This window comes from Lipophrys pholis (assembly GCF_963383615.2).
Source record: "Lipophrys pholis genome assembly, chromosome: 2".
NCBI classification, from domain to species: Eukaryota; Metazoa; Chordata; class Actinopteri; order Blenniiformes; family Blenniidae; genus Lipophrys; species Lipophrys pholis.
The window spans coordinates 16,088,390-16,114,896 of NC_137636.1; the positions used below are offsets into that span (position 1 = coordinate 16,088,390).

General features: G+C 42.4%; 3 protein-coding genes across 3 annotated transcripts in view; 1 reads left to right on the forward strand and 2 right to left on the reverse strand.

The window, feature by feature from the left end:
* Nucleotides 1–3,981: 3,981 nt before the first annotated feature.
* On the reverse strand, nt 3,982–14,244 carry kif7 (kinesin family member 7). The gene is made up of 20 exons (XM_080489481.1): nt 14,194–14,244; nt 12,181–12,570; nt 11,885–12,082; nt 11,355–11,754; nt 10,903–11,250; nt 10,379–10,571; nt 10,059–10,214; nt 9,690–9,842; nt 9,401–9,546; nt 9,123–9,247; nt 8,664–8,804; nt 8,361–8,566; nt 8,002–8,199; nt 7,608–7,733; nt 7,209–7,385; nt 6,372–6,587; nt 6,026–6,232; nt 5,573–5,771; nt 5,293–5,454; nt 3,982–4,444 (listed from the first exon to the last, which is right to left on the reverse strand). Exons 2-20 carry the CDS (start codon nt 12,509–12,511, stop codon nt 4,050–4,052), a joined length of 4,077 nt encoding a protein of 1,358 aa, XP_080345607.1. The 5' UTR covers nt 12,512–12,570; nt 14,194–14,244; the 3' UTR covers nt 3,982–4,049.
* A 1,923-nt stretch (nt 14,245–16,167) lies between these two features.
* LOC308106839 (fibulin-7-like) lies at nt 16,168–23,489 on the reverse strand. The gene is made up of 8 exons (XM_080458826.1): nt 23,123–23,489; nt 21,155–21,314; nt 20,893–21,063; nt 20,160–20,285; nt 18,931–19,116; nt 18,625–18,762; nt 17,917–18,052; nt 16,168–17,735 (listed from the first exon to the last, which is right to left on the reverse strand). Exons 1-8 carry the CDS (start codon nt 23,189–23,191, stop codon nt 17,372–17,374), a joined length of 1,350 nt encoding a protein of 449 aa, XP_080314952.1. The 5' UTR covers nt 23,192–23,489; the 3' UTR covers nt 16,168–17,371.
* A 2,248-nt stretch (nt 23,490–25,737) lies between these two features.
* LOC308106726 (C-type lectin domain family 18 member A-like) overlaps nt 25,738–26,507 on the forward strand; it is a 14,384-nt gene continuing 13,614 nt past the window's right edge. The window contains exon 1 of the mRNA XM_080458633.1: nt 25,738–25,916. Coding sequence (XP_080314759.1) covers nt 25,781–25,916 — 136 coding nt within the window. The 5' untranslated portion in view covers nt 25,738–25,780. The remainder of the gene's footprint in view (nt 25,917–26,507) is intronic.

Consider the following 26,507-nt stretch of genomic DNA (forward strand, 5'->3'; position numbering starts at 1 on the left):
GAATAATGTCATGTTTATTTTTAAGACAGAATTTGTTGTAGGTGTAATAAACACAATTAAAATATCCTTTTTAAACTAATGTGGTTTAGGCTCTATGAAAGGACTCATCCTCCAACACACAGAGAACCCCTGTGTTAAGGTTTTATTGTAATTATTTTACAAATATCAGTGGCTCAAATGGACAGGTTGGGGCTGGGCACACATAATTTGACGGTCAAGTGTTTCAGTTACATTGCAACTGATATAATAGTATCTAAAATTACTTTTCAGTATACCATCTATCCCATATACGTACGTCAACATTCAACATAAAAGTGAACGGTTCTCACAGACACTGGTCTTCAGCTTGTAGCTATAACTTTACCAGACCAACAGGACGGGGTGATGCTTGGAACCATCAGTTCAGCAAAACGTAATCACATTACACAGATACTCTTTACCATATAACATACTCCTCTCTTCATTTGTTAGGCATTATGATGTCAGCCAACAAGTCAGAAATGTAAAATTAGGTTTAAGAAATATATATATATATATATATATATATATATGGGAAAATCTCTTCCAAAAAGTTATTTTGTAAAGCCGATAGTTTGTGTTTAATCGACACATGCATGAGACATCTCGTTTTAGCATTCTGGCTTCTATTACATCTTGATTCTTGGTTATTGATCATTCTGTTAATTAAATTATTCTGAGAATGCCATATTTACATATTTACAGAAGAATATTAGGGCCACTCATAAGAAAAAGAAATGATAGGAGGTACATTTCTTTTTCCATTATGCGTCATGCACAGAAAAAAGTCCAAATGTCAAGAATAAATTCCAAATATAATGTTTGAATAGACTGGAGCACCAGTTGTTTGTAAAAGTTGGGAAATGTGAGTTCCACGTAAACCAAGTCTCCGTGGCAGGTGAGGGTCAGGTGGAGATGGACTTGGAGAGGGTCAGTGCAGTCAGCGATTGGTCTACTCCGTTCAATGGAAAGGATCTGAAACACTTTCTGGGGTTCGTCAATTTCTCACAAGTCTCAAGGACCTCTTCGCAGCAGCTCCGGTCCTGATGGTTCCTGATCCTGAGCAACAATTTAGCATTCAGGCAGACACTTTGAACATTCGAGGTAGACGCTGTCTCAGCACAGCAAGTGGGACAACAGAGTCCAGCACGTTCCTCTCCAGAGAACTGTCCACGTAGAAGAACTTCGGTGTCTGGAACTGAACATTTTTGGCCGTGAAGGTGGCACTGGAAGAGTCGCGTCACTTGGCTTTAGGGGGTCAAACTCCTGGTCATCGTCTGGACCGATCACAAGAATCTGGAATACCTGCAGTCCGCTCAAAGCCTGAACACCAGACAGGCCAGGTGGGCACTTTAACACATCGCTTTACCTTCACCCTGTCTTATCTTCCTCGGTGCATAAGCATAAGACTTCCCATCGTCCAGTTCCTGGTCTGTTTCATCACTGGATTGCAAATGTCCAAAGGTAACATGATTGTTCTCATGGTGGTTGACAGTATTTCTAAAATGGTTCTCTTTATAGCAATCCCTAAACTCCCCACTCCCAAAGAAATGGCGGAAACCGCTCTGAACCATGTTTTTTATGGTACACAGGTTCCCATTTGATGTGAGGTTGGATAGGGAACCATAATTCATCTCCAAGTTCTGGAGGGACTTCTGCAAGCTGCTGGGGGTGCTGGTGAGTTTCTCCTCTGGTTACCATCCCCAGACCAATGGGCATTCAGAGAGGCTCACCCAGGAGCTGGAATCTGCACACAACTCCCTTCCCTGTCCCTCCACCAGACTTACCCCCTTTGAGTGCGAGTCGGGTCACCAGCCCCCCTTGTTTTTGGCTCTGGCCTCCAAAGTGGGAGTTCCCTCCACCTTGGCGTGGGTTTGTCATAGTCCGTGCATCTGGGAGCAGGCCCGTCAGACACTGCTATGCACCTACAAGTGGGCAGCGGATTGATGGTAGGGCATATCCTTGTAAGAATAACCACGTTACTTGTTACCTGTTTTCATGCTTCCTGTTTTACCTTGATATTTACCTGTCTTCTCTACTTTGCCACTCACTAGTTTTTTCTGTCTGCCCTCCCTCTCTGAAATTAATTGTGTCAAAGTGTTTCACCTGTGTCTTCCCCTCCCTGTCCAAGCATCTTTCCCTCCTGTGTCAGTTGCCAAGATCTGCAAGACAATCTTCGTTCCTCTGTGTTGAGACATCCTGCATTACTCCTTGTGTGTTCTTTCATGTTTTAGATGGTCACTGCTTTTGGACTCTGCTCCTGCTTTTTGACTTACCTTTTGGAATACATCTTTGGATACGTCTGCTTCTTAGGATTTTGTCAATAAACTCTATAAAACTGGACTTTTATCTCCAAGTCTGCTTTTGGATTCTACCATATTTGTGGCAATCACAAATCTACAGACAAACTTTATTACCATCTTGTTACAAATATTCATATATATCTGATAGAGCAGGTCAGGTACTTATAACTAACATATTGGATGCTAAACACTGCTTGTCTTCCTTGCACGTAGAATGAAACTCTAAACTATAAAAAGGATCACTATCGTTGTTCCAGAATTGTAAATAAATACCAGCCCAAATCGCCTCCCAGCAGTAAAGTAGAGTAGAAACAATGGTAGAAATCTGCAGGCACCTTCAATTCAACAATGTATTTTCTCCTCTTTTGTTTCCTTGTGCACATTTTGATGCACCGATTGGACAATATTGGTGGACAGAAACATTACTTAACTGTCCAGTGGTGTCTTTCACTTTCTGACATATGCACTTTATCCTGGAAATTAGAGCAAGAGAATCTTTCTGCACTAAATTTAATGCGTCATTAAAAATATTTTGTCCTCATGGGTTTTCTGTAAAATAGGATGTAAACTTAATCTCATTTTGGTTGAATAAGTGTAAAAAGAGTGTTGCTCCGACTCACTCTGGCTTTTGTGCGTTTAAATAGTTGAGTTTTACATGAAAACAGAACAGACTGAAGGAGTTCTTCCAGAATGTAATTTAATGAATCCTGTTATTCCATTAGAGCTCAATCTATTAATTGTAACTCATTTACCTTTTCAGGGTCAGCAATCCCTTATCAACAACCACACACGTTTATCTTCATATGGGCTGATATTTTACACTATTTTACACAGATTGTACACAAATTGTACAGTCCTATTGGCGCAGTTGTTTCAGACATGTGTCATGATGATGTTATACTGCCCTCTGGTGTTCAGATTGTGTATATCAGCTTCCGTCCTGCTTCAGCTCTACAAGTGGTGCTGGAGTCTCATGTGGCATCAGGCAAAAGGCAGCGTGTACCGTCACTCTCTACAGACCCAACGCAGCAACACAGAACCTTCAGCCAGTTTGGAGAAAATCCGCAACTCAAAAATAGACAGCGTAGGGAGAACATTCAAGCTTCTATACAGAAAGGTCTTTGTCCCAATTCTAAGCCAGCTCTTCTTGATTTAAAGTGACAGTTCTAACCACTTCACCACCAAGCCATTCACTCACAGGTCATATTTTCTCTGAACTGAACTCTACGTGGCCAGATTATAAATAAAATAGTCGTTTGTTGACTGATACACATGGTAGATGCATAAAAATAGTAGTTTTTTCACATGCAGTCTCTTATTCTTAAAAAAACACAAAAAAACTGTCATACCTCTCAAACTCAAGAGCGCTGCATGTACACATTCACAGGGGTAAAATAAAAACACCAACCACATTGACAGTGAAAAAATGTTTTAATGCAAAATTCTGTGAAATGTCAAGACTACATGATTAGATTTCTAGAGGACCTCATTTGTAATGTTGCAATAGATTTGAACTGTGTCCACAGTCTGTATAAAAAGAAAACATAAACTTTACCTTTGTCAAAAGTGCTTTTTATATATATATAAAAAAAAAAAAATTATAAAAATATTTAGAAAACATGATGAGAAAACAAAATGAAGTACAAATAATCAGGATCGATACAACTTTAGTGAAAAAGCATGGAGCAAAGCTCCATGCGAAGGGTCCTTGGTCACTCAGCATATTTTTCAGACGGGATTCTTCCGCACGTCAATCAATGTGTTGTTTGAAGCCAGAGGTCCGACGTTCAGGCTGGAGCGCCGGGACTCTCTGCGAGATTTAACCACAGGCAGGGCTGGAGGTCCGCCCCAGGACCCCAGACCAGTTTGTACTACCCGGTTGACTGGATTCTCACCAGCTACATGAAGCCACAACTCCTCCATGACTGCAGGCTCTTCTGTGGGGAGAGAAGAGCGCCTCCACGTGGATGGGAGAGGGGTGTTCACCAGCTCCCGCATTTCCTCCCGAGACTTGGGGGGTTTGTCCAGCTGCCCTGCTCCTCTGCCTCCTGGGCTGTCCTCTGGGCAGCGGGGAAGCTTTTCCATGCTGCCAATGTTTGCAGCTTTGCCTTCAGACGACGAAACTGAAAGCAGGACAGTCAGAGATGGCCGGAAACCACATTTTCAACTGCAAGAATTCATCAGCAGACCCGAGTGTTAAACATATAGCCTGCAGGCCAAAATCGTCCCGCCATGGCGTCCACAAAGACTCAGGTTTGATATTCCGATTTGTGAAACTTAGAAAGACGACGACAACCACCAGTTTTCATTGCACATAACTCTCAAAATGGCGATGAATGTCAACATTTGCAGAAATGCACCAAAACTAAAGGAACACTTTTGAGTTGTTGCCATTTAAAGATTATGCAATTAATTGTATGTGCCCCCTGAACTTAAATCAGTTTGAGATTAAAGATTAGAGAGCTCTGAAGACAAAATGCACCCACTGACCCACAAAATCAGCTCAATGACCTCAACTGCTCGTTCCTCAAATATCAGCCAATCACATGGCAGCAACCTCCCCAATGAAGACGCAGTCAAGACGACCAGCTGAAGTTCAAATTGAGTCTCAGAACAGAGGGAAAACGGTGACTGAAATGATTATGAATGGTTTTAGCTGCCAGACTGGTGTATGAACAAGAATTCCATCTTGTTTATAAAGTCAGAGGAGCATCACAGACGTTCAGCCAGTAAATGTTTCCGGCATTTTGTTGATTCTGTGTCATTAGAGCAACCCAGGGTCCAACAAGGCTGGACTAAATATCATGGTCAACGAGGGTCTAGCTTTTACCACAGTGAACCACAGGAAAATTGCACATTGCTTCATAAGACAGCTTTGCTGAATTGAAGCTATTTTGTTGCACCTACAAAGACAATGTTTATCAATAGTAGAATAATGACAACAAACACTTTGATCCAGGTCTACTGTTACCTTTATGAAGCTCTTTGGGCTGACTTGCTGAACTACACAGTTCCCTCAGTTTGTTGGTCAGCTCCAGGTTGGCCACCTTGTAGTGGTTGAGCTCTTTGCTGAGGTTATGGATCCATCCTTCAAAGTGCCGCTGCCTTCCTGCCAGGCCCTCGTCCATTTGTTCTGGTGAGATATCAATATACAGTTATGAACATTTTGTGACATTTATATTGTCAAGAGGAAACTTTTATTTTTATTTTTTTTTTTTTAGGTGAGACATGTTTATTCTTCTGATTCTCACCTCGACACTGCTGCAGGAGGAGCTGGACACTCCTCTCATGTTCTTTCTGCTGCTGTGTGAGCCGGCGATCGGTGTCCAGTTGTGTACGATCGAGGGCATTTTCCAGCCACTGCACCAGCCTCTGCTGCTCATCAAGCTGCATTTCCAGCTCAGCCAGGGCGAGTTGCAGCTTACGCTCCTCCTCACGCAGAGAAACTACCTATAGAACAGAAACAGACGATGGCCGTCAGGCTAAAAAAAAAATCTTATATCACACACAGCATCTTACTGCCTTTAAACTGAATGGCGTCTGATGAAAAGGTGCTAGCATTTCTATTAAAGCATCGACTTTAATCTAATTTACACTGTGTATCCAACTAACTAACTTATCAAAAAGGAGCTATATGGCATTCTACAATGGGATTAGAACAGGGTAAACAAAGAAGGTCAATCCTGTGTCAAATGTTAACAAACCTTGTCGAAGTACTTGCACAGCAGAGCTCTGGTCTCAGATGCAGAAAGGTAACTGAGCTTGGCCATGAGATTCATCTCCCACTGCGACAGCATGCTGGCAGAGGCTCTCAGTTGTCGCTGCCTCTGAGTGATGGCCTCATTTTTGTACTCAATAGCTGCATCCAGAGCTTCAATGGCCTCGTCCAGTTGGAAGAGAGTGCGCTCCTCCTGAGTGAGACAGACAGATGGGTTTCATGAGGATCCAGACATGCACACACACGTTCGCATTTCTTTGTAAAACTTTGTTCTCTGAATAATTTGCGCACAGACTTAAATCATATCAAGGTGCGTGAATCTAACAACTGACCTCAGGTGAGAGCAGGTTGCCCTGCCGCAGCTTGTCGTCCAGCTCAACTCGCTGCTTGAGCAGCGAATCTTTCTCCTGGCGAAGGTTGGAGATCTCTTGACGGATCTGCTGAGAGTCTTGAGCACTGCTGCTGCGCAGGAGGCCATTTCTCTCACTCAGCTCATGCTCAAGTGACTCAATACGCCCAGTTAGTGTCATCAGATCTTTACTTAATGCCTGGAGAAGAATAAGGGAAGTTGCAGATTGGCGCGTTCTATGACTGTCCTGTTAAAGCCAAAAGGAGATCTGAAAGCGGGCTGATCTCTGCTCCTCAATAACAGGGTCATTGAGCACTTTGGCCAGGTACAGTACACTCCTCAGACTCAGAGTCAACAACACAAATAGGGTCCATTAACACCTGGCATTAACATGTGTTTTGGGTGATCAGATCACATGTGGTAACTCAACTCAACTCAGCTGTATTTATAGAGCACTTTAAAAACAACACAGTCGACCAAAGTGCTGTACTGACAGGTGCAAGAACAATAAAAACAATATAAAACAATAAAAAACAATGAAAATAAGTAAAAATGGTCAAAACAATAAAAGTCAACCTAAGCTCTAAGTGGTAAGCTCTAAAGACAAGTGTAAACAGGCACTTGGTGACAAAAAAGAAAAACTAAACTATTCGGCCAAGTTTAACACATGAAGACACCCAAGTACACTATGAGCAAAGTACTGCCTCAGTATTGATGTAGCATCATAGGTTATGTACTCGATCACTTCTCTCATCTTGTACTGCCTTCAAAAATCGTTCACATGTATATCTGAGCTCAAGTTTCCTGTGTTGGTGAGTACCTGACTAGAGCGGAGCCTCTTGGTCTCCAGTCCACTGCGTTCCTGCAGCAAGGCTTCCTTCTTGGCGAGGATTGTCTCACGTTTTGTCAGCTCCCCTTCCAGATCCTCCAGTCCTTTCCTCTGTTCTAGCACCCGTTCCATTTCCTCATCCAGCCAGCGCTTCTGTTCTTCAATCTTCTGCTCCAGCCGAGAACCAAAAGCATGTGGCAGATATTAAAAAGTCATAAATATAAAGAAAAACACACAAATCTGGCTTAAAGTTAGGATTCCAGTCTTATAGGCTCATTAAAAAATGTATTTCTTGAGTCACAAGCTCAAATCCAAACATAAGATTTGCAATACAACAGTTCTTCATCTCAAGAGCACTGAAGTAAAAACTCGGAGCAGCTCCTGTCACACCTGTTGCTCTTCTAATGAGATGACAGAGCCGTTACTGCCGCTGCGTCTCTGCCTCTGAAAGGCTGCAATCTCCTCGGTCTTTATCCGCAGAATCTTCTGCTGCTGCTCATTTTTTATCTCCAGTTCCTTCAATGTGGCACAAAAAGAAGATTTGAATCAATTCCAGGACAAAAACGAGCCTTTATACAACATAAACAGAATCTACTGAAGTTGACTGCATGTAGGTATATCTTTACTTTCACCACAAAAAAAAAAAAAAAAACACTAGTTAAAATGTTTACGATTAAAATTGCACCATTAGTTTTATCAAATGATTTCATTAAAACAATTTAGTGATGTTTGATTAGTGAAATGATTTCTCTGGTTATAAAACACTGATGCTCCACAGCAGTACCTTGACTCGGTGTGTTCGGCGCTGCATTTCCGTCTCCAGGCGTCGTTTCTGCTGGCTTTCCTGGCGCAGTCGACGTTGCAGCTGCTCCTGCTGCTGCCTCATGGACTGGACACTTCGCTCCAGCTCCAACACGCGACGTTCACTCTGGACAGGAAGGTTGGCGAGGCGAGCGGTATCCCTCTGACGCTGTCTTAATACCTAATATTGAATCATGAAGTAAGGGCGCATGCTTGAGATGAAAAATTTTAAAGTTAGGAACCTCAGTTAAATTAGAATCTTAGCGGCAATAATAATACCTTAGTAACCTGTTTGTTACTGATGTATTATTATGCATGAACTCAACAGATGGTTGCTCAAACCTGGACTTTGCTCTGAGCAGCAGCAATCTTCCTGCGACATTCCTGCGCTCTGGTTTTGTCTGTTGCGCTGATTTCTCTCTCTTGCCTTTCGAGATCCTGCAGCTGTCGTTGGGCCTCCTGCAGCTCCTGCCGGGCCTGCATGGCTTCACTCTCCAGAGCCGTGATCTTATGGCTGTACTGCTTGTTCAAAGCTTGTGCATCCTTACCTAAACAAATGCAGTTAATTCATGAGAAAACAAAAGATGAAGTTAATCCAATAAAGATGCAGCAGCATTAACAGGTCATTTACTTTGAAAGTTGTACCTGTTTTGACCAGCTCTTTGATGAGTTCTTCTTTCATGCGAATGGTGACAGACAGCTCCCTGATTTTCTGCTGCGCCTGAAGGAGTCCCCGCTCTGAAACGCCTTCGAAGCTTTTCAGACTTTCCCCCAAACTGGAGTTGGCTGTATTTCAGTGAGTACACAAAAAGCTTGTGAGGCCTGGATATTAAAGGCTGAGACAGAGCTTCCAGGAAACCCTTGTGTGGTCTAATGTGTGCCCACACAGATCAATGATGTCAAACTCCATTCTACTTGTGAATGAAGCAGCAGTACTGTAAACACATGAATGGAAATTACAACCAGCAATGACAGCACATAACAAAAGGTTTTTGGAGTCGACAATTAACTTGAAGCTTCCAGTTCACATGGAATATGTGATCAAGGAAACCGGATGTATGACCAAGTCGGTTTTGGACCTCCTGGTGAGAAAGTTAGACTTACATGCTTTTCTGGCTAAACAGGGGTGCTGTGCACGCTCAGGCAGTTGGGATACTGCCTGATATTTGCCACCAGCTGCCAGTCCTCCTGACTGCATGTCTCGCTTGTTCCAGGTCAGATTCACCTGCCTGAGAGAATCACAAACACTACAGTTCAGAAACTTCACACACAACAAGGACACTCCTGCTGTGATATTCACAATGTTCACCAGAGCAGAATGTCCATCAACTCTCTTTTCAGCTTCAGTGTGCATGTTATGATTTGACGAGAAAACAACATACTTGTATCTCTCCTGGTTGAAGCTGGGATGACTACCCTCTTTTTCCTTATGATGCATCTCAATGCCCCCCGACATCTCCTGCTCCTCATAAAATCTCCCATTCTGATCACCATAAGGCCCATTACCATGAAGACCCGCCGGACAGACCTGTAACCACACAAATAATCACATACATCAAGACAACATTACAACATGGAAATATCACATTTTCAGTTGTTTCCAAAATGAATAAATTACTATTTCTTTATATGAGAGAAAGAGGGAGAGAAACCGCCCTGTCGGTTGGATACCTGTTTGAATGTTCCTTCATTCTGACCGTGCTGCATTGAGCCCATAGGAGCTGTGTGTGGCCGCAACCTCAGGCCCAAACCCATCAGTCCGGGAGTGGATATCTGATACTGCAGGTCTGCTATCAGGTCCTGCTGTTCCTGCAGTTTATCACTCTGAGGAGCAAGAAACCAGAAACTCATCAAGACATCAGCCAATACAACAGAGTATTATAATCACATGGAAAAAAACACATTGTATTATATTACCTTGGTGGGGTTAACAATGTGGTGACCAAATACGTAAAACAGAAATACACATGAGACGCTATAGCTAACTGGTGAAAGACTGTTCAAAAAGATGCTCATTATTACAGTGAAGCTGTGTCTGACCTGCTGCTTGTATTGCTCCATAGCGTCCTCCAAAGCGGCTAAAAAGTCTGTGTTCTCGCCCTCCAGCCGCTGGATCTGTGCTTGAAGGTGTGCAATAGTCTCTTCTTTCTCTCCGTCGTGTTCATGGGTCCACCTTTCTTCCACAGCGTCTGAGTCCTACATAACAGGTCATGGTTAATAATACTTTATCACTGTGTGAATACTTTGTGAGAGAGTGAGAGAGAGAGAGAGAGAGAGAGAGAGAGAGAGAGAGAGAGAGAGAGAGAGAGAGAGAGACAGAGAGAGAAAGAGAGAGAGAGAGAGAGAGAGAGAAAGCATACCTGGTTCCTTACAAAAGGCCGTGCTCTCCTCAATGCAACACTGTCCTCCAATGAGCTGTTCTCAATCCCGCTGTCTGGTCCTGACGCTGTGGTCAGCCCGCTGCGTTCCTCCTCCACAGAGCACAGCCACTCCTTCACTCTCGAGCTCTGCTCGGCAGTCAGAGTCCCTTCGCTCTGCAGCTCCCGCAGCAACCTGTGGGACACGAGCAACACAATAACTTCACTGCTTCAGAGAACATCGGATTAGGCTAAAAACATATTCGACATTCAAGAGGGATTGGAGCAAAGTCATTCAATCATTTCCCTGATAGATGTGCTGTTAAAACCTTTACTTTGATATGACAATTCTCACTGTTTTATCATTGCAAACTTGATATTGTGTATAATATTAAAATCATAGGAAAGATTAACTTTTGAGAGACACTTGTGTAAGATCGAGAACGTGTGAGATGCGTTTATAACATTGCAGAGTGCTTCAACACTTCCCTCTGAGAGTGCAGATCAGTCAGGCAGTGTGCTCTAACCTATAGGCGGAGTCTGTGCACGTCCGATAGTGAGCGCTCTGGACTTGCAATCTGCTGATCTCCCCTTCACCGAGTCGTGGTCTCCTGTTCGGGTCCCCGTGAGCAATGATGCGGGTCTCGGAGCGCTGGCGGTTTTCAAGGGCTCTGCGAAGAGCCTTGATTTGTTGCTCCAGGCCTTCCACGCGATCTGGCTCACGCTTACAGTTGACCGTAGCTTTGTTCTGAATGTTTCTTGCTCTCGTGGCATAGTTTAGTGTATTCAGACTCTCATCAAAGTCTGAAGAAGATGGGCTGATACAGGCGATCATCAGTGTTTTTGAGTTTCCCCCCAAAGAATCTTTTAGTATCCTGGTAAAGAAGAGGGAAGAGCAATACACATTAAACCAAACTAATATTTTAAAACTATGTTTCGCTAGTATGAGTCACTGAAGTCCTATTTCAGTTGTTAATACCTTGTGATTTTAGAATCTCTGTAGGGTATGTGGGAGCCTTTCCTCTTGGGGTCCCCCAGAGCCCCGATGACATTTCCCAGAGCCAGAAGACCGCTGTTAATCTGAATACTCTCCTTTAGTCTCTCTCCAGTGTTTCCAGTCCTTAAGATGCGCTCAGACCCTGCCAGGTCAACAAAGTGGAACTTGGAGGACAACATTTGTGGTCCAGAGTTTGTGCCGCCCCCACATAGACGAGAGCTTCCACGCCGCTGGTCCATGTACAGGGTGAAAATGGTGTGTGAGCGGCTGGAGTTTGGATTCATCTGGGTTGAACCAGTGTGTCTGGCTGTGTTTCCAGACTCGAGCAAGCTCAGCACCTCATCGAGACCTTCCACTTCACACTCCTTCACGCCACACAAAACTATGGAGTCATAGAGACAAAATTTATTTTGAAAATTAAAGATCAATACTAACTTTTCACACAAGAAAATGTTGCTCAGTATTTCATATACGGATATTAGGACATGCTTATAAACCAATGGATTTAATACCAATGTTGCCTTTATCCTCTCGGATGTGAATGTCTTTACTAGCCGTCTCGACTTCCAGTAAGTCCTTGAACTCCTCTTTGTAGACCTCCAGATAGGACACTCGCACAGAAAAGTCTGTGAGGTCATTTTCATCCAGCAGCTTGAAGACATCTGCAACAGCCCTCGGGATAATTCCCTGTTCCTCGTCCCTGAATGAGCCTCAAAACACCACCACATTGTAAAGTTTTAAACAAGGGTGGTGCTATTAAAACAAAACACTTCGCCAATATTGAAAAAAGAAAAAGAAAATAACTTACATATATTAGCTTCTCCGATAGTATAAGTCTTGCCTGAGCCTGTCTGCCCATAAGCAAAGACTGTAGCGTTGAACCCTTGGAAAAAGGCATCGATGAGCGGCTGAACAGAAACAGAATAAACATCCTCCTGACAGCTGGTTTCCTCAAATAAGAAGTCACAAACAAAGTGTCGGTCATGGCCCAGAGTGACCCTATGCAGCTCTGGGTCCACAGTGATGCAACTCTCGTGGCAGTGCAGCAGCTCTTTGGGCAGCAGAGGACGCACTCGAACAGCCACTTGCACCGCAGAATCCTCCCCTTTGCCTTGGCCACTGGGCACTTTGGCAGACATTTCCTCTCAGTTACAGCTCCTCAGTACGCTGCTGCGGTGTATTGATCATCTTTGGGACACTAAAGAAATTTGAAAATAATTTGTTAGAGATATCACAGAAAAACAAACAAAATACAACCTGAACAAGCTACTGCTCAAGCACACATCAGATATCTTTTCGACGCCTCTTCAAAAGCCAACATCGCTGATCGCTGAACTCCGCTCAAACTGTGGAAACTTAATTGCACTTGAACGGGAAGGATTAACACCTAATAGTTAGCTATAAACACTAAACAATGAAATAGTGCCATGAAGCTCAGTCCTGTTTAATGACTTACCCACACAGCATGCAAACTGCTGATTAATAACAGAGCCAAAATCTACACAACAATCCAAATTCATAGTTTCATCGTCTGAAATGTTCTGCTATATCATCTTGCCTCAAGCTATTAAATACATATATATATTTTACTGAGATCTACCAAACATAACCACAGACAGTGGCTGTGATTTGTAGTCTATGAAATGTTTGTAGACGGTCATGATTAACTGTATTGGGCCACTTGATCATAACTTTTTGTTGTTTCATTCAGTCCCATAGCTGTAGAAAGAGCCATGGAAATTGAGTCAATCTGAAGAGCTGTCAGCTGTCCCGCCTTCAAATCACATATTATCAGTGCCATTCTAATTAATCCAGTAGTTTTCACATGGAAAAAATACTAAGTAGTAGCACAGGATGGATGGATGGATGGATGGATGGATGGGTGGATGGATGGGTGGGTGGGTGGATGGGTAGGTGGATGGGTGGGTGGATGGATGGATGGATGGTTATGGTCTGGGATGTTTTGAGGAGCTCTTTCCACTGAAACAGCAGGCCTGAAGTCTTGCTGGGGAACTCTCCATAATCCCACCACGCTGAGACATGCAGGGAGCCACACACTGAAGCAGGATTACTGACATAGTGTACAGACTTTTCCTTTAAATTATGCAGAAATGAGACATTACAATGTTCAATAACGCCATCTACTTAGTGTGGGACGTCTCCTGTCATAAGCTACGTGTTTATTATTCGGTTTGGTGTGGCTCTACTGGTCACAAACTACAAAGTAAACAAATAAAATAGTGAAACTGGTTCAGGGTGTCATGATAAAGATAGTTACTGTCCCGTTACTACCTCAGCATCAGATCAGATCGAGTTAAAGGCTGTACAGCTGAGACTAGAGGAAGACTTTCTCCCTTAAAGCTGCTGAACTGGCGGTGATTCTAAGAGAAACGTTTCTCCGGAGGTCACGTCTCCTGTGACTCGGCGGAGACGAGATGTTTTCACTGAGTTAGCAGTTAGCTCGCCATTGTTTAGGTTCGAGTAAGGAGGAGGAAACGCGTTATGGAGCTTTATCCTTCACAAACACGCCAAATCTTTTCAGCTTTTTACTCTTTTGTCTTCGCGTTTCACCGTCGCAGAGTTCCTCAAACCCTCAAACAGTCCTGCTTGTTTACCAGAAGAAACTTTAGCTACAGGCTAAAAGTTAGCCTGAACTGCGAACCCATGAGGATGAGTCTGGATAAAGTCTCGAGGAGAGAGAGGGAGAGAGGGAGAGAGAGAAGAGGGGGATAAAGAATCACACAGAGAGGTCCACACGGCGTCCAGAGAGCCGGTCGGTTACAACGCCGCAGCCGCTTTACGGAGGACAGACAGAACTTACTTTACCCGAAGCAGAGGAGAGACCGAGGAGCCTGGATATTAAAGCCTGGAGGCTTTCTGGAGAGAGAGACAGAGACACAGAGAGAGAGAGAGAGAGAGAGAGAGAGAGAGAGAGAGAGAGAGAGAGAGAGAGAGAGAGAGAGAGAGAGAGAGAGAGAGAGAGAGAGAGAGAGAGAGAGAGAGAGAGACAGAGAGAGAGAGCGAGAGAGCGAGGGAGAGCCTAAAGTAATTAATTGAAGAATCTTGGGAATGTCAAAAACACACAATTATTTCTGTGCATGTTTGTTACAGGAGTAATATAACATTGTTGTTCATAATAATGAGATAAAAGAGTGAAATGAGTGATATAGGATTGGTCTCATAAATATCTATTCAGTTTTACACAAAGATGACTGGAGAGGCTTCTAATGTGACACGTGAGACTAAAAAAACTTTAGATTTTGATGCATATATGGAAACACACTCACGCACACACACACACACACACACACACACACACACACACGCACACACACACACGCACACACACACACACACACACACACACACACACACAAACCCTGTGAGATCATGGATGGAGACAAAATGAGACAGAAAACTCTTTTACAAACTGTTTGGGTTTGAGTTGAGGTGTGAATGAAATACTTTGTTACTGCCGATTTGCAGCAGTTTTTAATCATTTTCACTGACAATTTCATACATTTTAATGTTTTACAAATACAGATACAAAGTAATCGTGATAACTGAAATACTATAAATGCATGACCATAAATCAGTTTTAGTCATTGAATAAAAGCCACTGTAATGATCCATAAATGACACAGATGAGCAGATTTTCCTTTGATTCAAAACCTTCTCCCTGTAATGAAAGTGCATGTGTTATTGCTTTATCAGGTTTGCTCATCATGGGTCATAATGTTTGAAAGTGTTGACAATAAATAACCAACTTTATCGAATTACGGTCATAGTGAAATCTTTGCTTCATTATGATCATATTCTGATCATAAATTCTAACATTATTTTATCATTCACTATGTTTTATTTTTCACCTTTATGCTCAAATGTTTGTGTGTCACGTTTTGAAACGGCACCCAATTTACTCAACAAATAACCTTACCTATAGGTAAGTAGTAACTTTGCGTAAAGTGTTATTTTAGGACGTCCTGCTTTTGGCGTGCCTATTTATAAGTATCCAAACTGCAAAGGTAAACAACATCGTGGTCGACGGCTTCACTCTTGCCTCTTGAAGAGATGAGCAGGTCTAGTTTATGGACAGCAGGGGGCAGTGTTTCATCAGAGTTAGAAAACTAACACGCCCCAACAGTACAGGTTTCTCTTTGCATTGCTGATGTGACCTGCTGCTCTCTGCCTGTGCAATAACTAAGAAACGGGGCAGCAAGAAACAGAAATCAATGAGCCATTGATCCAGGAGCGTATTGGTTGGTTTTGAACTGTAAAATGATAATATGTTACCGTCAGGTTAAACTAGATGAGTTCAATTGTAACCACAATGATACCTTCCTGACTGCATCTTTGTTCTCTATTCTCCGTAATGTACTGCCTCCGAACGGTTTGCTGTCCCTGGAGCTCCATCATATCCTCTAACATCATCATTCATCAAGGGAAACTTCAGATAAGAAGCATTTGAAGTATTACTTAAAAACTCAGGCTGCATTCAAATTGAACATGCTGCTCTCTCATCACTATACCCACGCCACCAGTGTCTGTATCAGGATATTTAGTCTCCCCTTCAAGGTGTCATTAACAGTTGTTGTTTTGTTTTGTTTTCCAATCAGCAACATATTTGATGAGAGGGAATATTGAAAAAACAAAGTGTTTGTGATATGATCAAGAGGGCTTAAGGAGATTGAAAAGACAGAATATTACACTAACTGGGTGCCATCATTAAGCAAGTCAATATGTTAGTCATGGACAGGTAATACAGAGGTGAAATTCAGAAAGGATAGTCTGGATTCTCAAGAAAAGTTTTATTATGGTTCAATGAGGGCAGCAGCCGCAAAGCCGGAGTTCTTGTGGACCTTTAATAATCAATCATCACCTCTTGTGGATCCGTCTGGGACTGACACAGGGACAACCTCCTGTTCAACTCTCCCTGGTCCTCCTCTTCCAAAGGGACAGAGGACCGAGGGATGGACTAAATAAAACAAAAAAACAGTGGAAAGTCTGTTCTGTAGCGGTATTATATGCAGGAGTTAATGTTTCAAGCTGCACTTCAGCCAATGCCCAACTGCCTGGTGCAAAGTGTCTTCTATTCTCTCGTCTTTACTCGTCCATCCCTGTGTTTGCAATCTTATTTTAGCACACACTGCTCCTTTGGCAGTGTCATCACTGAGTCTCTCGCACAGTACGAATGCCCCTTTGCAACTAAAGACATCCTGCCTCTCCCTCAGTATCCACAGGTGTACTTTATGTGTGTGTTTGAGAAAGTTGTGTAACACTAAAGCACAGTGACGAATGACAAGAGCGGCAGGAAAGTCACATATTTAATCCTACCTCTCCAAAAAGCGCCTTCTCACCAAAGAGAAATGATCAGAGGAGGTTTACTTTTAGGGTGCACGTCACGTGCAGTTTTTCCACATACTTGTTTTTGCAATTTCAAAAGTTCAAGTTATTTATGTGCCGTAGGAACACAGAGGCTCTTTTCAGCAGCTCATTATTGGCTTCCTCTCTGCTGAACAGCATTGCTCTGTACTGCGAGAACTAAAGTGTTAAACAAACACTGCTCACATATATCACTCGTTACAGTATTCCAGACTGCTCATGTAGCACATTTCAGAAAGCAATTAGAAAAAAAATAAAGAATTATTAAATCATCTTTAGCAGTTATGTATTCTTTTAACTTTCAAGATTTTAAAAAGAGGCCAAACTTTAAATGGTTCACATGATGTTTAATCTTGTAATGAAGGCAATTATATTACAGTTTTACCCCTGGAGTAGTACAGACTTAAAAATATATAAGTATCATTACAACCAGCGTGATTACATGGCCAGTCTCATAACTGTGAGGGAAAGCACTTAAAAAAATAACACTTCATTGCAGGTTGGACTGTCTAAGGCCTCGTCTGGCCCAGCACATTTCAAATCATTCAGTACCTCATTTCATTCTGCTTTTATATCTCCAACATTCACCACTTCTTTGTACGACAGCAATGTTTCTGTTAGAACTCATACTCGGAGACAAACATGGTGACTTTGGTTATGTATCTCCCCAGCTGGACTCGCCTCTCCAGCTCGCTCATCTCCACCTCCGCCTCCAGTGTGGCAGGACCGTGAACGGGGCTCACCAGCATCAGCTGGCCCGTCAGACGGTCTGAACGTTGGACTGTGAAGTGGCGACGAGCTTGTTTCCCCCCGAGCATGGCGAAGCGAAGCGTGTCACCTATTGGACGCAAAGCTGAGACTCTGAACATGACGCGGGGAGCTGACAGGTTGGACACCACGGCCAGGTAATGGTAGGAGAAGGAGTTTGGGGCCTGGGAACACGCCTTGTTGTCCACAGGGCAGGGGTTCCGCTCACAACGCCTGGAAAGTCACAAGTGAAAAGAAGGAAAGGTGAAGGCAATCAAACCGATCCCAACATGGATTCATTTGACTATTCTCGTATGGCGACTGTGCATCTTATTACTAAAACCTGTCGTTTTGTTCTACAGCTTGTGGGATTAAAAAAAAAACATTAACAAAAGGTTTAAAGTTCATTGCTCACATAGGTGACGTCTTGACATATGTAGCATTAGGGATTTTGGGGCAGTCCACACGGATGCACTGGAAACCACCATAAGTGTTGATGCACGTCTGGTCCCTTGTGCAGTTGTTTTGTCTGGTGGCACACTCATCAATATCTAAAAGAAAAGAGAAAAAACAATGAGCCATTCATTTAAATAAACCCATTTGGGTTGGCTCATCAATCAGCTCCTTTCACAACCGAACACTCATGTTATTGATTATATTTATTCCAATATGAAAGAAATTTGATAAATACCCACTTAACATGTCTGATATTCATGATTACCTACAAAAGAAATGTATAAAGCCTGCAGCAATGGTTTTGAAGGTGGTGGAGCAGCACATACTGCAACACTTTTTGGAAGCTTGATTTTTTTTTAAATTTTAATTATGAGATGAAATCTAATAGAGGTTAATGAAAATGCTCCTCCCACACTTTGAAAACCTCGGGTAGCATTATAATATTGGTCGCACTGTTATTAACATAATTCAATATAAATTCTGAATTATTATTAAATATGCATTCAGGTTTTGATGATGCATTATTTATGTTCAAAAATGTTACATAAGGTGATATTTCAGATAATGCACCTGGGATTGTTCTGTGGAATCCTTAGTATACTTATTTAGAAATTAGACAGAAAGAAAAACACGAGGGAAACAAAACGAAGAAACACAGTGAAGGCACCTTTGCAGCTACGCCCATCGCGGGTCACGTTGTATCCAGCAGGACAGGTACAGCGATATCCTCCAGCAGTGTTAACACACGTGTGTAAGCACAGTCTCCCAGCCTGTCCATCGTGGAACAGCTCACATTCATCTATATCTACACACACACACACACACACACACACACACACACACACACACACACACACACACACACACACACACACACACACACACACACACACACACACACACAGTCATTCTCTTACAGGAAAACTTCACAGGGATTATGATTCCAGGTCAAGGCTCGATGTAATTGGAGTACCAGTGCAGATGTTGCTGTCTCTGCCAGATATGGTGTACCCTGGCTCACAGGTGCAGTGGGTGGTCCCCTGCACGGTGGTGCAGCGTGATGGACGAACAAAGGGCCCGGCGGTGGCTGCTGGCAAGGTGGCCACAGCAGCGACGTCTGGGGAGGTGGCGGCTGAGGTGTTTGTCATGGTGACAAAGACTGAGTAAAAAAGTCAGAGAGCAGAGGTGTGCCGTCCTGGTCAGCCTTGAAAATGTTTTCATACGCGACTGTAGTATTTTCAGTGCTGACCTCCCATAGAAATTCTTTTTTAGTTTATTGAGCTGACAAAATGTGACAGATGGTGTTTGGTTTAACTTGATGTGAGACAGTGTCAGTCACAACTGTCAGTTGTCAAGCTGAGTTCAGTTAAGTGATTGTTTCCAACCACGAAATGTGGCAAAATATAATAATTTTTTCAGTCTTTTGGGCTTTAACTTATAATGGTTATGTTATCTTTCCTGAATGTTGATGTCGATCAAGATAAAAAAAAAGTGTGTCAATGTCACATTTTTTTATTAACAGATTTTCAGCAAACTCCAAAAGGTCAATTGAGACTGTAGAGCAGTATTGCAAGAGTTGCACAACAAAGTGACTGTATATATATATATATATATATATATATATATATATATATATATATATATATATATATATATATATATATATATATATATATAGTAAATTTGTTATCTAATATGGAAAATGAACAAGAAAAAGCAAGTGGACAAAAATACTGATTAAATGTTTTTGTGTATTTTAATACGTTATTACCCATATCACAGTACTTTAAATAATCTTCATGAAAACCAAGTTAGTTTATACTAGTAGACATTGTTTATGTGCCGGTTTAGAATAATGAATAGATAACTAGAATTTTAAATAAATGGTGAAACGAGTGGGGCTCTGACAATCTCCACTATTTGTACATTTACCCACACATCCACAGCAGAGAGCAGACTGTTGCCACTAAACCAGCCCCGTCTGGGACTTCAGGCTGAATTTCAATAAAACCCACTCTGTGGTATGTAACACTGGATTACTGGCAAGCCGGACCACTGCCCAGTGTAATCTCATTCTGCAGCCTGGAAGGATTTGGATCCCGGCCCATAGAGTATGTGTTAAAAATGTGTTTGTTAACTATCCAAATTCTGTATTAAAAATATGATTTCACGCTAAAATATTGTCGTATCTATTGTACTTACACGTTGGGAGAGGGCTTTGACAGGTAACTCCGGCCCAGCCTTTGGCACAGACGCAAGAAAACTGGTTTACCTCGTCCACACATGTCCCACCATTCAGGCACGGAAGGGATGCACATTCATTGATGTCTGGGGAAAATAAATGGAGAAGAAGTGCAAGGAACTTTAAACTATGCTGGACACATAAAGACACGGGCAACTTAAAAATTTATACGCATGATTCTTGTGGAGCATCCTATCAGAGGACGTATAAGAGAGAAATGTGAGAGAATAATAGAGTAAATGAGCAGATGTTTGGGGCAGCCAAAGGAAAAGGGAAGGCTCGTCTTCATCAAACGGCCTTTGAGCTGTTATCTCAACGTCAATGAGCTGTCAGAGGACATTTAGGCTGGAATATCACATGTCGCAGTATTCAAAAAGCTCTCTGGACAACGGCCAAAGTACATAAAAAAAAGAAATCTGATCATGTACCACAAATGAAATGTATCTCTACGTAGAAAAACGCTGGTGACATGCATGATGCACAAAAAGAGGAATGGCAAGAGAAAGCAGGAGACAGAGAGGTTACAAAGAGGACGATGACAGGGTTGTTAAAGTGATCGGTGGGTTAGATAACAAGATGAGTGATGGTCAGGGAGACGAGGCGGAAAGACGTTGGTGGGAAGAGGATGAAGACGAGATAATGGAGAAAAGGACCATCGAAGTGAGGCTATGCAGCGGAGGACTGGCTTCTCACCTCGGCAGGAAGGCTGTTGACCGCTCCAGGTCAGGCTTTCCTGACAAACTCTGCTTTCTGAGCCCACAAGTTCATAGCCTGGCTCACACAGAAAGTGAACCTCATGGCCAATGGTGTGTGACTTGCCAAGTTTCCTCCCATTGGCAAGAGTGTCCAGTTTTGGACAAGTACCTGGTGAAAATGTAAAGGAAGTGGGGCAGAACGTCAGATGTTTAGACATCAAACATTTGAGTGGATCGCTCTTTCAAAATGTTTTGCTTACTGTTGACGGGCTTTGAGGCCTGCTTCCCTGCGCTGCTCTGCAGTAAATTAATTTTCTTCTTCAGGTTACGTAGACTCTGCAAATAAGAGGCTTCATGGGCTGATAGAAGCTTCTGGACCTGCTTCAGGGAGCCTTGTAGTTCCTGCCTACTCGGACAGTCCTAGAAACAAAACAAAGTAGTTCATTCAAAGCAAAAATATTTTGGAGTTGAACTTGTTTATTTGGTTTAGTAAAATATTTATAATTTAACAAGCACTGGGTACTCTTGCTAAGTTTTCCTGGATGATGTTTTCCCTTGAATTTAATATTTATCTACAAACAAATCTGCATGGATATCTCAGGTTTATGAGAAAAAATGCAGACTTTCCTTTTTATCAAATCACTTCCATTAACTCTACAAGACGTTTGAGACTTTTTTCACCGTCGAACAAGAGGTTTTTACCCCGATATCAATTTGTCAGTCATTTGACAGTCGCCAAAGTTTTCTGCATACTTAATCTCCTTAGTAGAAAAGAGAACGTCAATAAACAAACAAACAAAACAGAGTGTGCAGGAGGTTTGAGCCCCGAGTCTGGTGTATTACAAAGGCTGGTGTGTTTATGTGTGAACAGAAATGCTGCAGGGATCAGACTGTTTGGTCACTGGAACTATTTGAAGCAGGAGCCTCCTCACTTACTTCAGTAGCTGGACCCTGTAACTCATTCATAAACACACAACCTGGCTGTGTGTAGTACAGTGTGTGCTTGTGATGTGGTTTTAGGTGTGACCGTCTGCAGGAGCGTGTAATCTTCGTTACATAAAGTTACATAACCACCAAGAGTCACTTGAAGGAGGGATGGCAGTATCAAAAGATACGCTGCTGGCATTATGGGTGGTTATTTGTGCTTTCGGGGAAAACATCACCCGGTTTTCCATTGGCTGGGAGGGTGAAGGTGGAGCACAGAGTTGTTTTACTGCTCGAGCCCTCATCGCTCTCATTCATTTAGCAGCGTCATTCTCCACCTGCCCGGCTGCCATGCATGTTTTCAGACAACCAATTAGTGTTTTCGTCCAGCAGGAGTTATGTAAGAAGAGTCAATATTTGTTGAAAACACCTTTCTTATTTAGAACGAGATGGGGTTCGGAAAGACCTCAGTCAATCCAATGGGGGACTTTGATTTGTGTTTAAAGTCGAGTTGTCAAAGGCTTCTTTCTGCCTGTGCTAAGTGACATTTCACATGGCTTTAGTTACCTGGGGGACGTTACCACAGTATGTAAAGAAGGTAAACAGGGTCCAAGCTCAGAATTACAGTCCATTTCTATTTAATCCAAAAAGAGACTTATTTATGAACTGGTTAAATTCATAACTTGGACAAACAAACACTTATACATCACACACACACATTCTTATGCATATTACACCTATAATATTTCAGTTGAATGCAGACAAATCTCCCACCACACACACACACACACGCACACACACACACACACACACACACACACACACACACAAATGAAACCTAAAAAGAGTAACTCTTTGCCGATTCCTGGAAATGTTTAGCTTATTTGCAGTGAAGCAGGACATAAACACAGTGAGTGAATTCAGTCACTGCAGGCCCTGGGATGCTGTTCACGGGGCCATAAGTCAAGGTTTGCTCAGTCAGAAATGCTCTCTGATACCAAGTAAGAACCAAGGTAAAAACCTTTCTTAACTCAAAAGGAGAACGAGATCATTCTGATTTGTGCATTTCAAGTGGTATGATTGTTACCTGGAGCTGCGTTCAGCTACTTTGAACTACTAATCACACTTCTTTACCAGATTGATGTCGTAACCCAAGGCACCCGCTGCCAACTCAGTTCATTCATTCATTCATTCATTCATTCATTCATTCATTCATTCATTCATTCATTCATTCATTCATTCATTCATTCATTCATTCATTCGTATTCCATTCACTGACAACATTGAGTTGCATGCTTGCTTACCTGTCCAAAAGTAGCATGTAGAGAACAGAAACCCAGCAAGCAGACCAGGATCACAGCTGACGCAAACATCTTTGCACTGATACGAATCCAAAGGCTTCAGAAGTGTTCAATGTTTGCAGGCAGTGTGAGCTTTGAGTGGGCAGTCCTGAGAGTGTGCTGGGACTCAAGGTGAGACAAAGACCACAGTTTGCCGAGGAAAAGCTGCTGAAAAGCTGCGTTTACCCTTCAGGAGCCAATCAGCGCAGGGGACTTGAAGAGAAATGCGACCATATTATTATCCTTTCACTTAATTTGGTCAGAACTTCCTCTCTGCTCACATCAGCTTGGTGATTGGCGATGAGAAGAGTGTGCAGAGAAGCTGTGCCCCCTGCAGGAATATAAACATAATGTACATCACTGTACCAAACATCCAATGAAGTGAACAAAACTGTATGAATACTGTAAGATTACAAGCTGCACCTTGGCTCCTGTCAGGTCAGTGACTTTGGGTGGGAGGGTTCTATGATGCCATGACATCTAACAACTCCCATTAGAGATTAAACAATAATGCATGACAGATTTAAATTTAATACATGATCAAATGAGAGATGTTTGTGTGGAATGACACACAAGTTGTGTCTGAGATTTTCCTTTCAGGTAGCCAGCTTGCACCCGTCTTGGTTGGCCATGCCTAATAAGTATCCATCCATCCAACCTCCATAACACTTTATCTCCCAGAGTGGTAAAACACTGGAGTTGATCCCAGTTGACTTTGGTTGAAAGCAAACGTACACCCCGGATAGATCCTACTAAGTATTACCAACTCAATTAACCACTTACCTGGATATCTGTATCATCCGCTGCAAAGGTAGTAAATTGCAGTGATTGTACAAACAATATTCCTTGTGGGAAATATAAATGATAATTTATTTTCTGTGTCAAAACATGTGTTGAGTCGCTGGATGTGAGCATCCAACTGTCTACTGAACACTGCTGAAGCCTGCAGTCGACAGTGTAATGTGTATTGAGTATACTGAGATCTTGAGTACTTGCTTGGAGCTCACACAGGAGGGGAGCTTGCAGTGGTTCCTTTTGTCGCTGGATTTACCTGAGAAATCCTCCTGGTGGGTGGCCGTGTCAGACTGAGCCCAGAACACACTGTGAGCACAGCTGTCATTTGGCTCAGCGGGGTCAGACAGCTCTTAACTGAAGCAGCAGAATCAAAGAGACAAGAAAATGCTGGTCAGCATGTGGACTGAATACCGTGGGCAAAATACACTCAGACCCCAGCATACTGAATTGACTCTATTTTGCGATGCTGCGGCCATCTCCAGACACTAAATCAGCCCATAGTGTGCAGATGATGATTCACCCTTCCTGCAACTCACTCTTGTATCTTCCCTCATTATTTCCACCTGATCAGATCTTTTGTTAAAGCTGCTGCTGTCTCACGCTCTGATATAGCCAACTAATCCTCCAACTCAGCCAGGAGATAACACAGAAATAAATCATTTGCAGTGACTCATGTAAAAGACAGACGTGAGTGCCTGAAACATTTTACATTAATAACAATGATGAATCTTCGTGTCCAGCCTCTTTGTCAGAGTGGCTGAACACTCATTTTGTCACTCAGATGAGGAGAATTATGACGCTGGTGATTAAGCCATATATTCTGCCTACAGTGTATGACATTCATTAGCAACACAGCTGCTCTCTGATGTGCAGACTGGGCAACGCATTTTTTTAAACCTGCAAATGATCAATTGTAATGAGAATACAGTCAAAAAGGCAAGGTGATATTTATTCTACAACCTCCTTTCCATTTCATGACCTGATATGACAGCATAAAGTTTTAGTGGTTAACACCAAATAGGTTGAGGCGTCTCGGAGTGAAGTCTGCACGTTCTCCCTGAGGGCTACGATCCAAAGAAGCCTTGCGAAGGACTGATGACATGTCCAGATTGTTCACCTCATGTGAGCTGTAATAAGCTTCAATAGGCTTCAATAAGCTTCAGCTCTTCATGATAGGAGATGAAGGGAAGGGTCTGAAAAACACTTCCAACAATTAAGAAATTGAGTGAACCGTTAATTCACTCATATGGAAATACATAGTCTTTTAATTAGTTGGGTTAATGAGGATAGGCTGTTTTTATGTTAACTTTGATATACTATGTTTATTACATGGTACATAATTAGGAAATAGTTTTAGCTTTGGGATGTTTCTCACTTTTTCAGTGAGAATTCTTACTTGGTTTTCTGATGTATTTTTCTAGGAATAACCAGGAAGTGGGACTTTTCCCAGTTACTTCTGAACTCAACATCAAACATCAAACTTCAAATGTGTTTTATTGTAGCAGCTGTCAGGCTGCTTTTTCTGCTATTCCATATTCATCTGCAAACAAAACAATCAAGATTGCCCCCCCCCCCCCAAAAAAAAAAAAAAAAAGAAAAATATAACATAATTATGACTTCTTATTGTGTTTTAAAACATGGTTATGAAAAGATGCTGTCAAGGATTGCTCTCAAAAAGATATCTCATGAATAGGAAAACGTTTTAATGAGTCATTACAGCTTTAGGCTCCTTGTTTTTTTTGACAATGTCTTTTTGTTCTGGGAGGGAGGAGAGGAGCAGAGGGAGGCAGGACATGTGCAGAGCTGTGGACACTTTCAGGAGCTATCATGATGGAGTGTGTGACAGGCTCAGCACGCTGGAGTTCCTATCTGTCCCTCGTTTTCTTTCTGCTTCTCAACATGAACTCAGCTAAGCGGATCTCTGCAGGACCAGCGGAGCTCCGGGACACCGTCCACAGCTCCGGTAACACACACACACACACGCACCCAAGCGCGCGCGCGCGCACCATGCTATGAACAGTCTCCTGTCATGGGATTTTTTAGTGAATCTAAAGCAGATTAGAACCTTCCGTTTTTTCTGATAAAATATCAACAAGTGGAGAGTTTGTTACTATAAAGCCATCTTTTAGAAATATTGATAAAATAATTGTCTTTAGCAGGGGTGGATGCACTGGGCGGGGGGGGGGGGGGGGGGGGGGGGGGGGGGGCACGACAAAAGTAAGGAAAGAAAGAAAGAAATAAAGAAATAATTTTTTTTTTTGCATTTTTGTTTCAGAAACGTTTTGTGTTTGGACAGCAACATTTTAAAAATGGTATTCGCTTACACAAAAAAACTGCAGAAACACTGAAAAAGAACAGTATACTGTAAACATTGAAGTTCCTTTAAAATGGCTTTCTTTAGTTGTTTGTAACACACAAAAAAAATGTGTCTCTTTAAGTGCAGAATGATTTACAACAACTATATTGCACATGTGCAGTAGCAGCATTTCAGAAGAGGCATTTCAAAAAGTTCCGTTTTTAGTGATTTCGAGCACTCTTCGTGAAACGGACCCAA

What these genes read in the sequence shown, in the direction of transcription:
- kif7 (XM_080489481.1), bottom strand. Translation starts at nt 12,511, where the DNA reads ATGTCTGCCAAAGTGCCCAGTGGCCAAGGCAAAGGGGAGGATTCTGCG. An exon ending in AGAGATTCTAAAATCACAAG is followed by an intron (nt 11,251 to 11,354) that starts GTATTAACAACT and finishes CTTCTTTACCAG; the next exon opens with GATACTAAAAGATTCTTTGG. An exon ending in TCTCATTAGAAGAGCAACAG is followed by an intron (nt 7,386 to 7,607) that starts GTGTGACAGGAG and finishes CGGCTGGAGCAG; the next exon opens with AAGATTGAAGAACAGAAGCG.
- LOC308106839 (XM_080458826.1), bottom strand. Translation starts at nt 23,191, where the DNA reads ATGTTTGCGTCAGCTGTGATCCTGGTCTGCTTGCTGGGTTTCTGTTCT. An exon ending in GGCCTCAAAGCCCGTCAACA is followed by an intron (nt 21,064 to 21,154) that starts GTAAGCAAAACA and finishes CATTTTCACCAG; the next exon opens with GTACTTGTCCAAAACTGGAC. An exon ending in TATGTCAAGACGTCACCTAT is followed by an intron (nt 17,736 to 17,916) that starts GTGAGCAATGAA and finishes GTGACTTTCCAG; the next exon opens with GCGTTGTGAGCGGAACCCCT.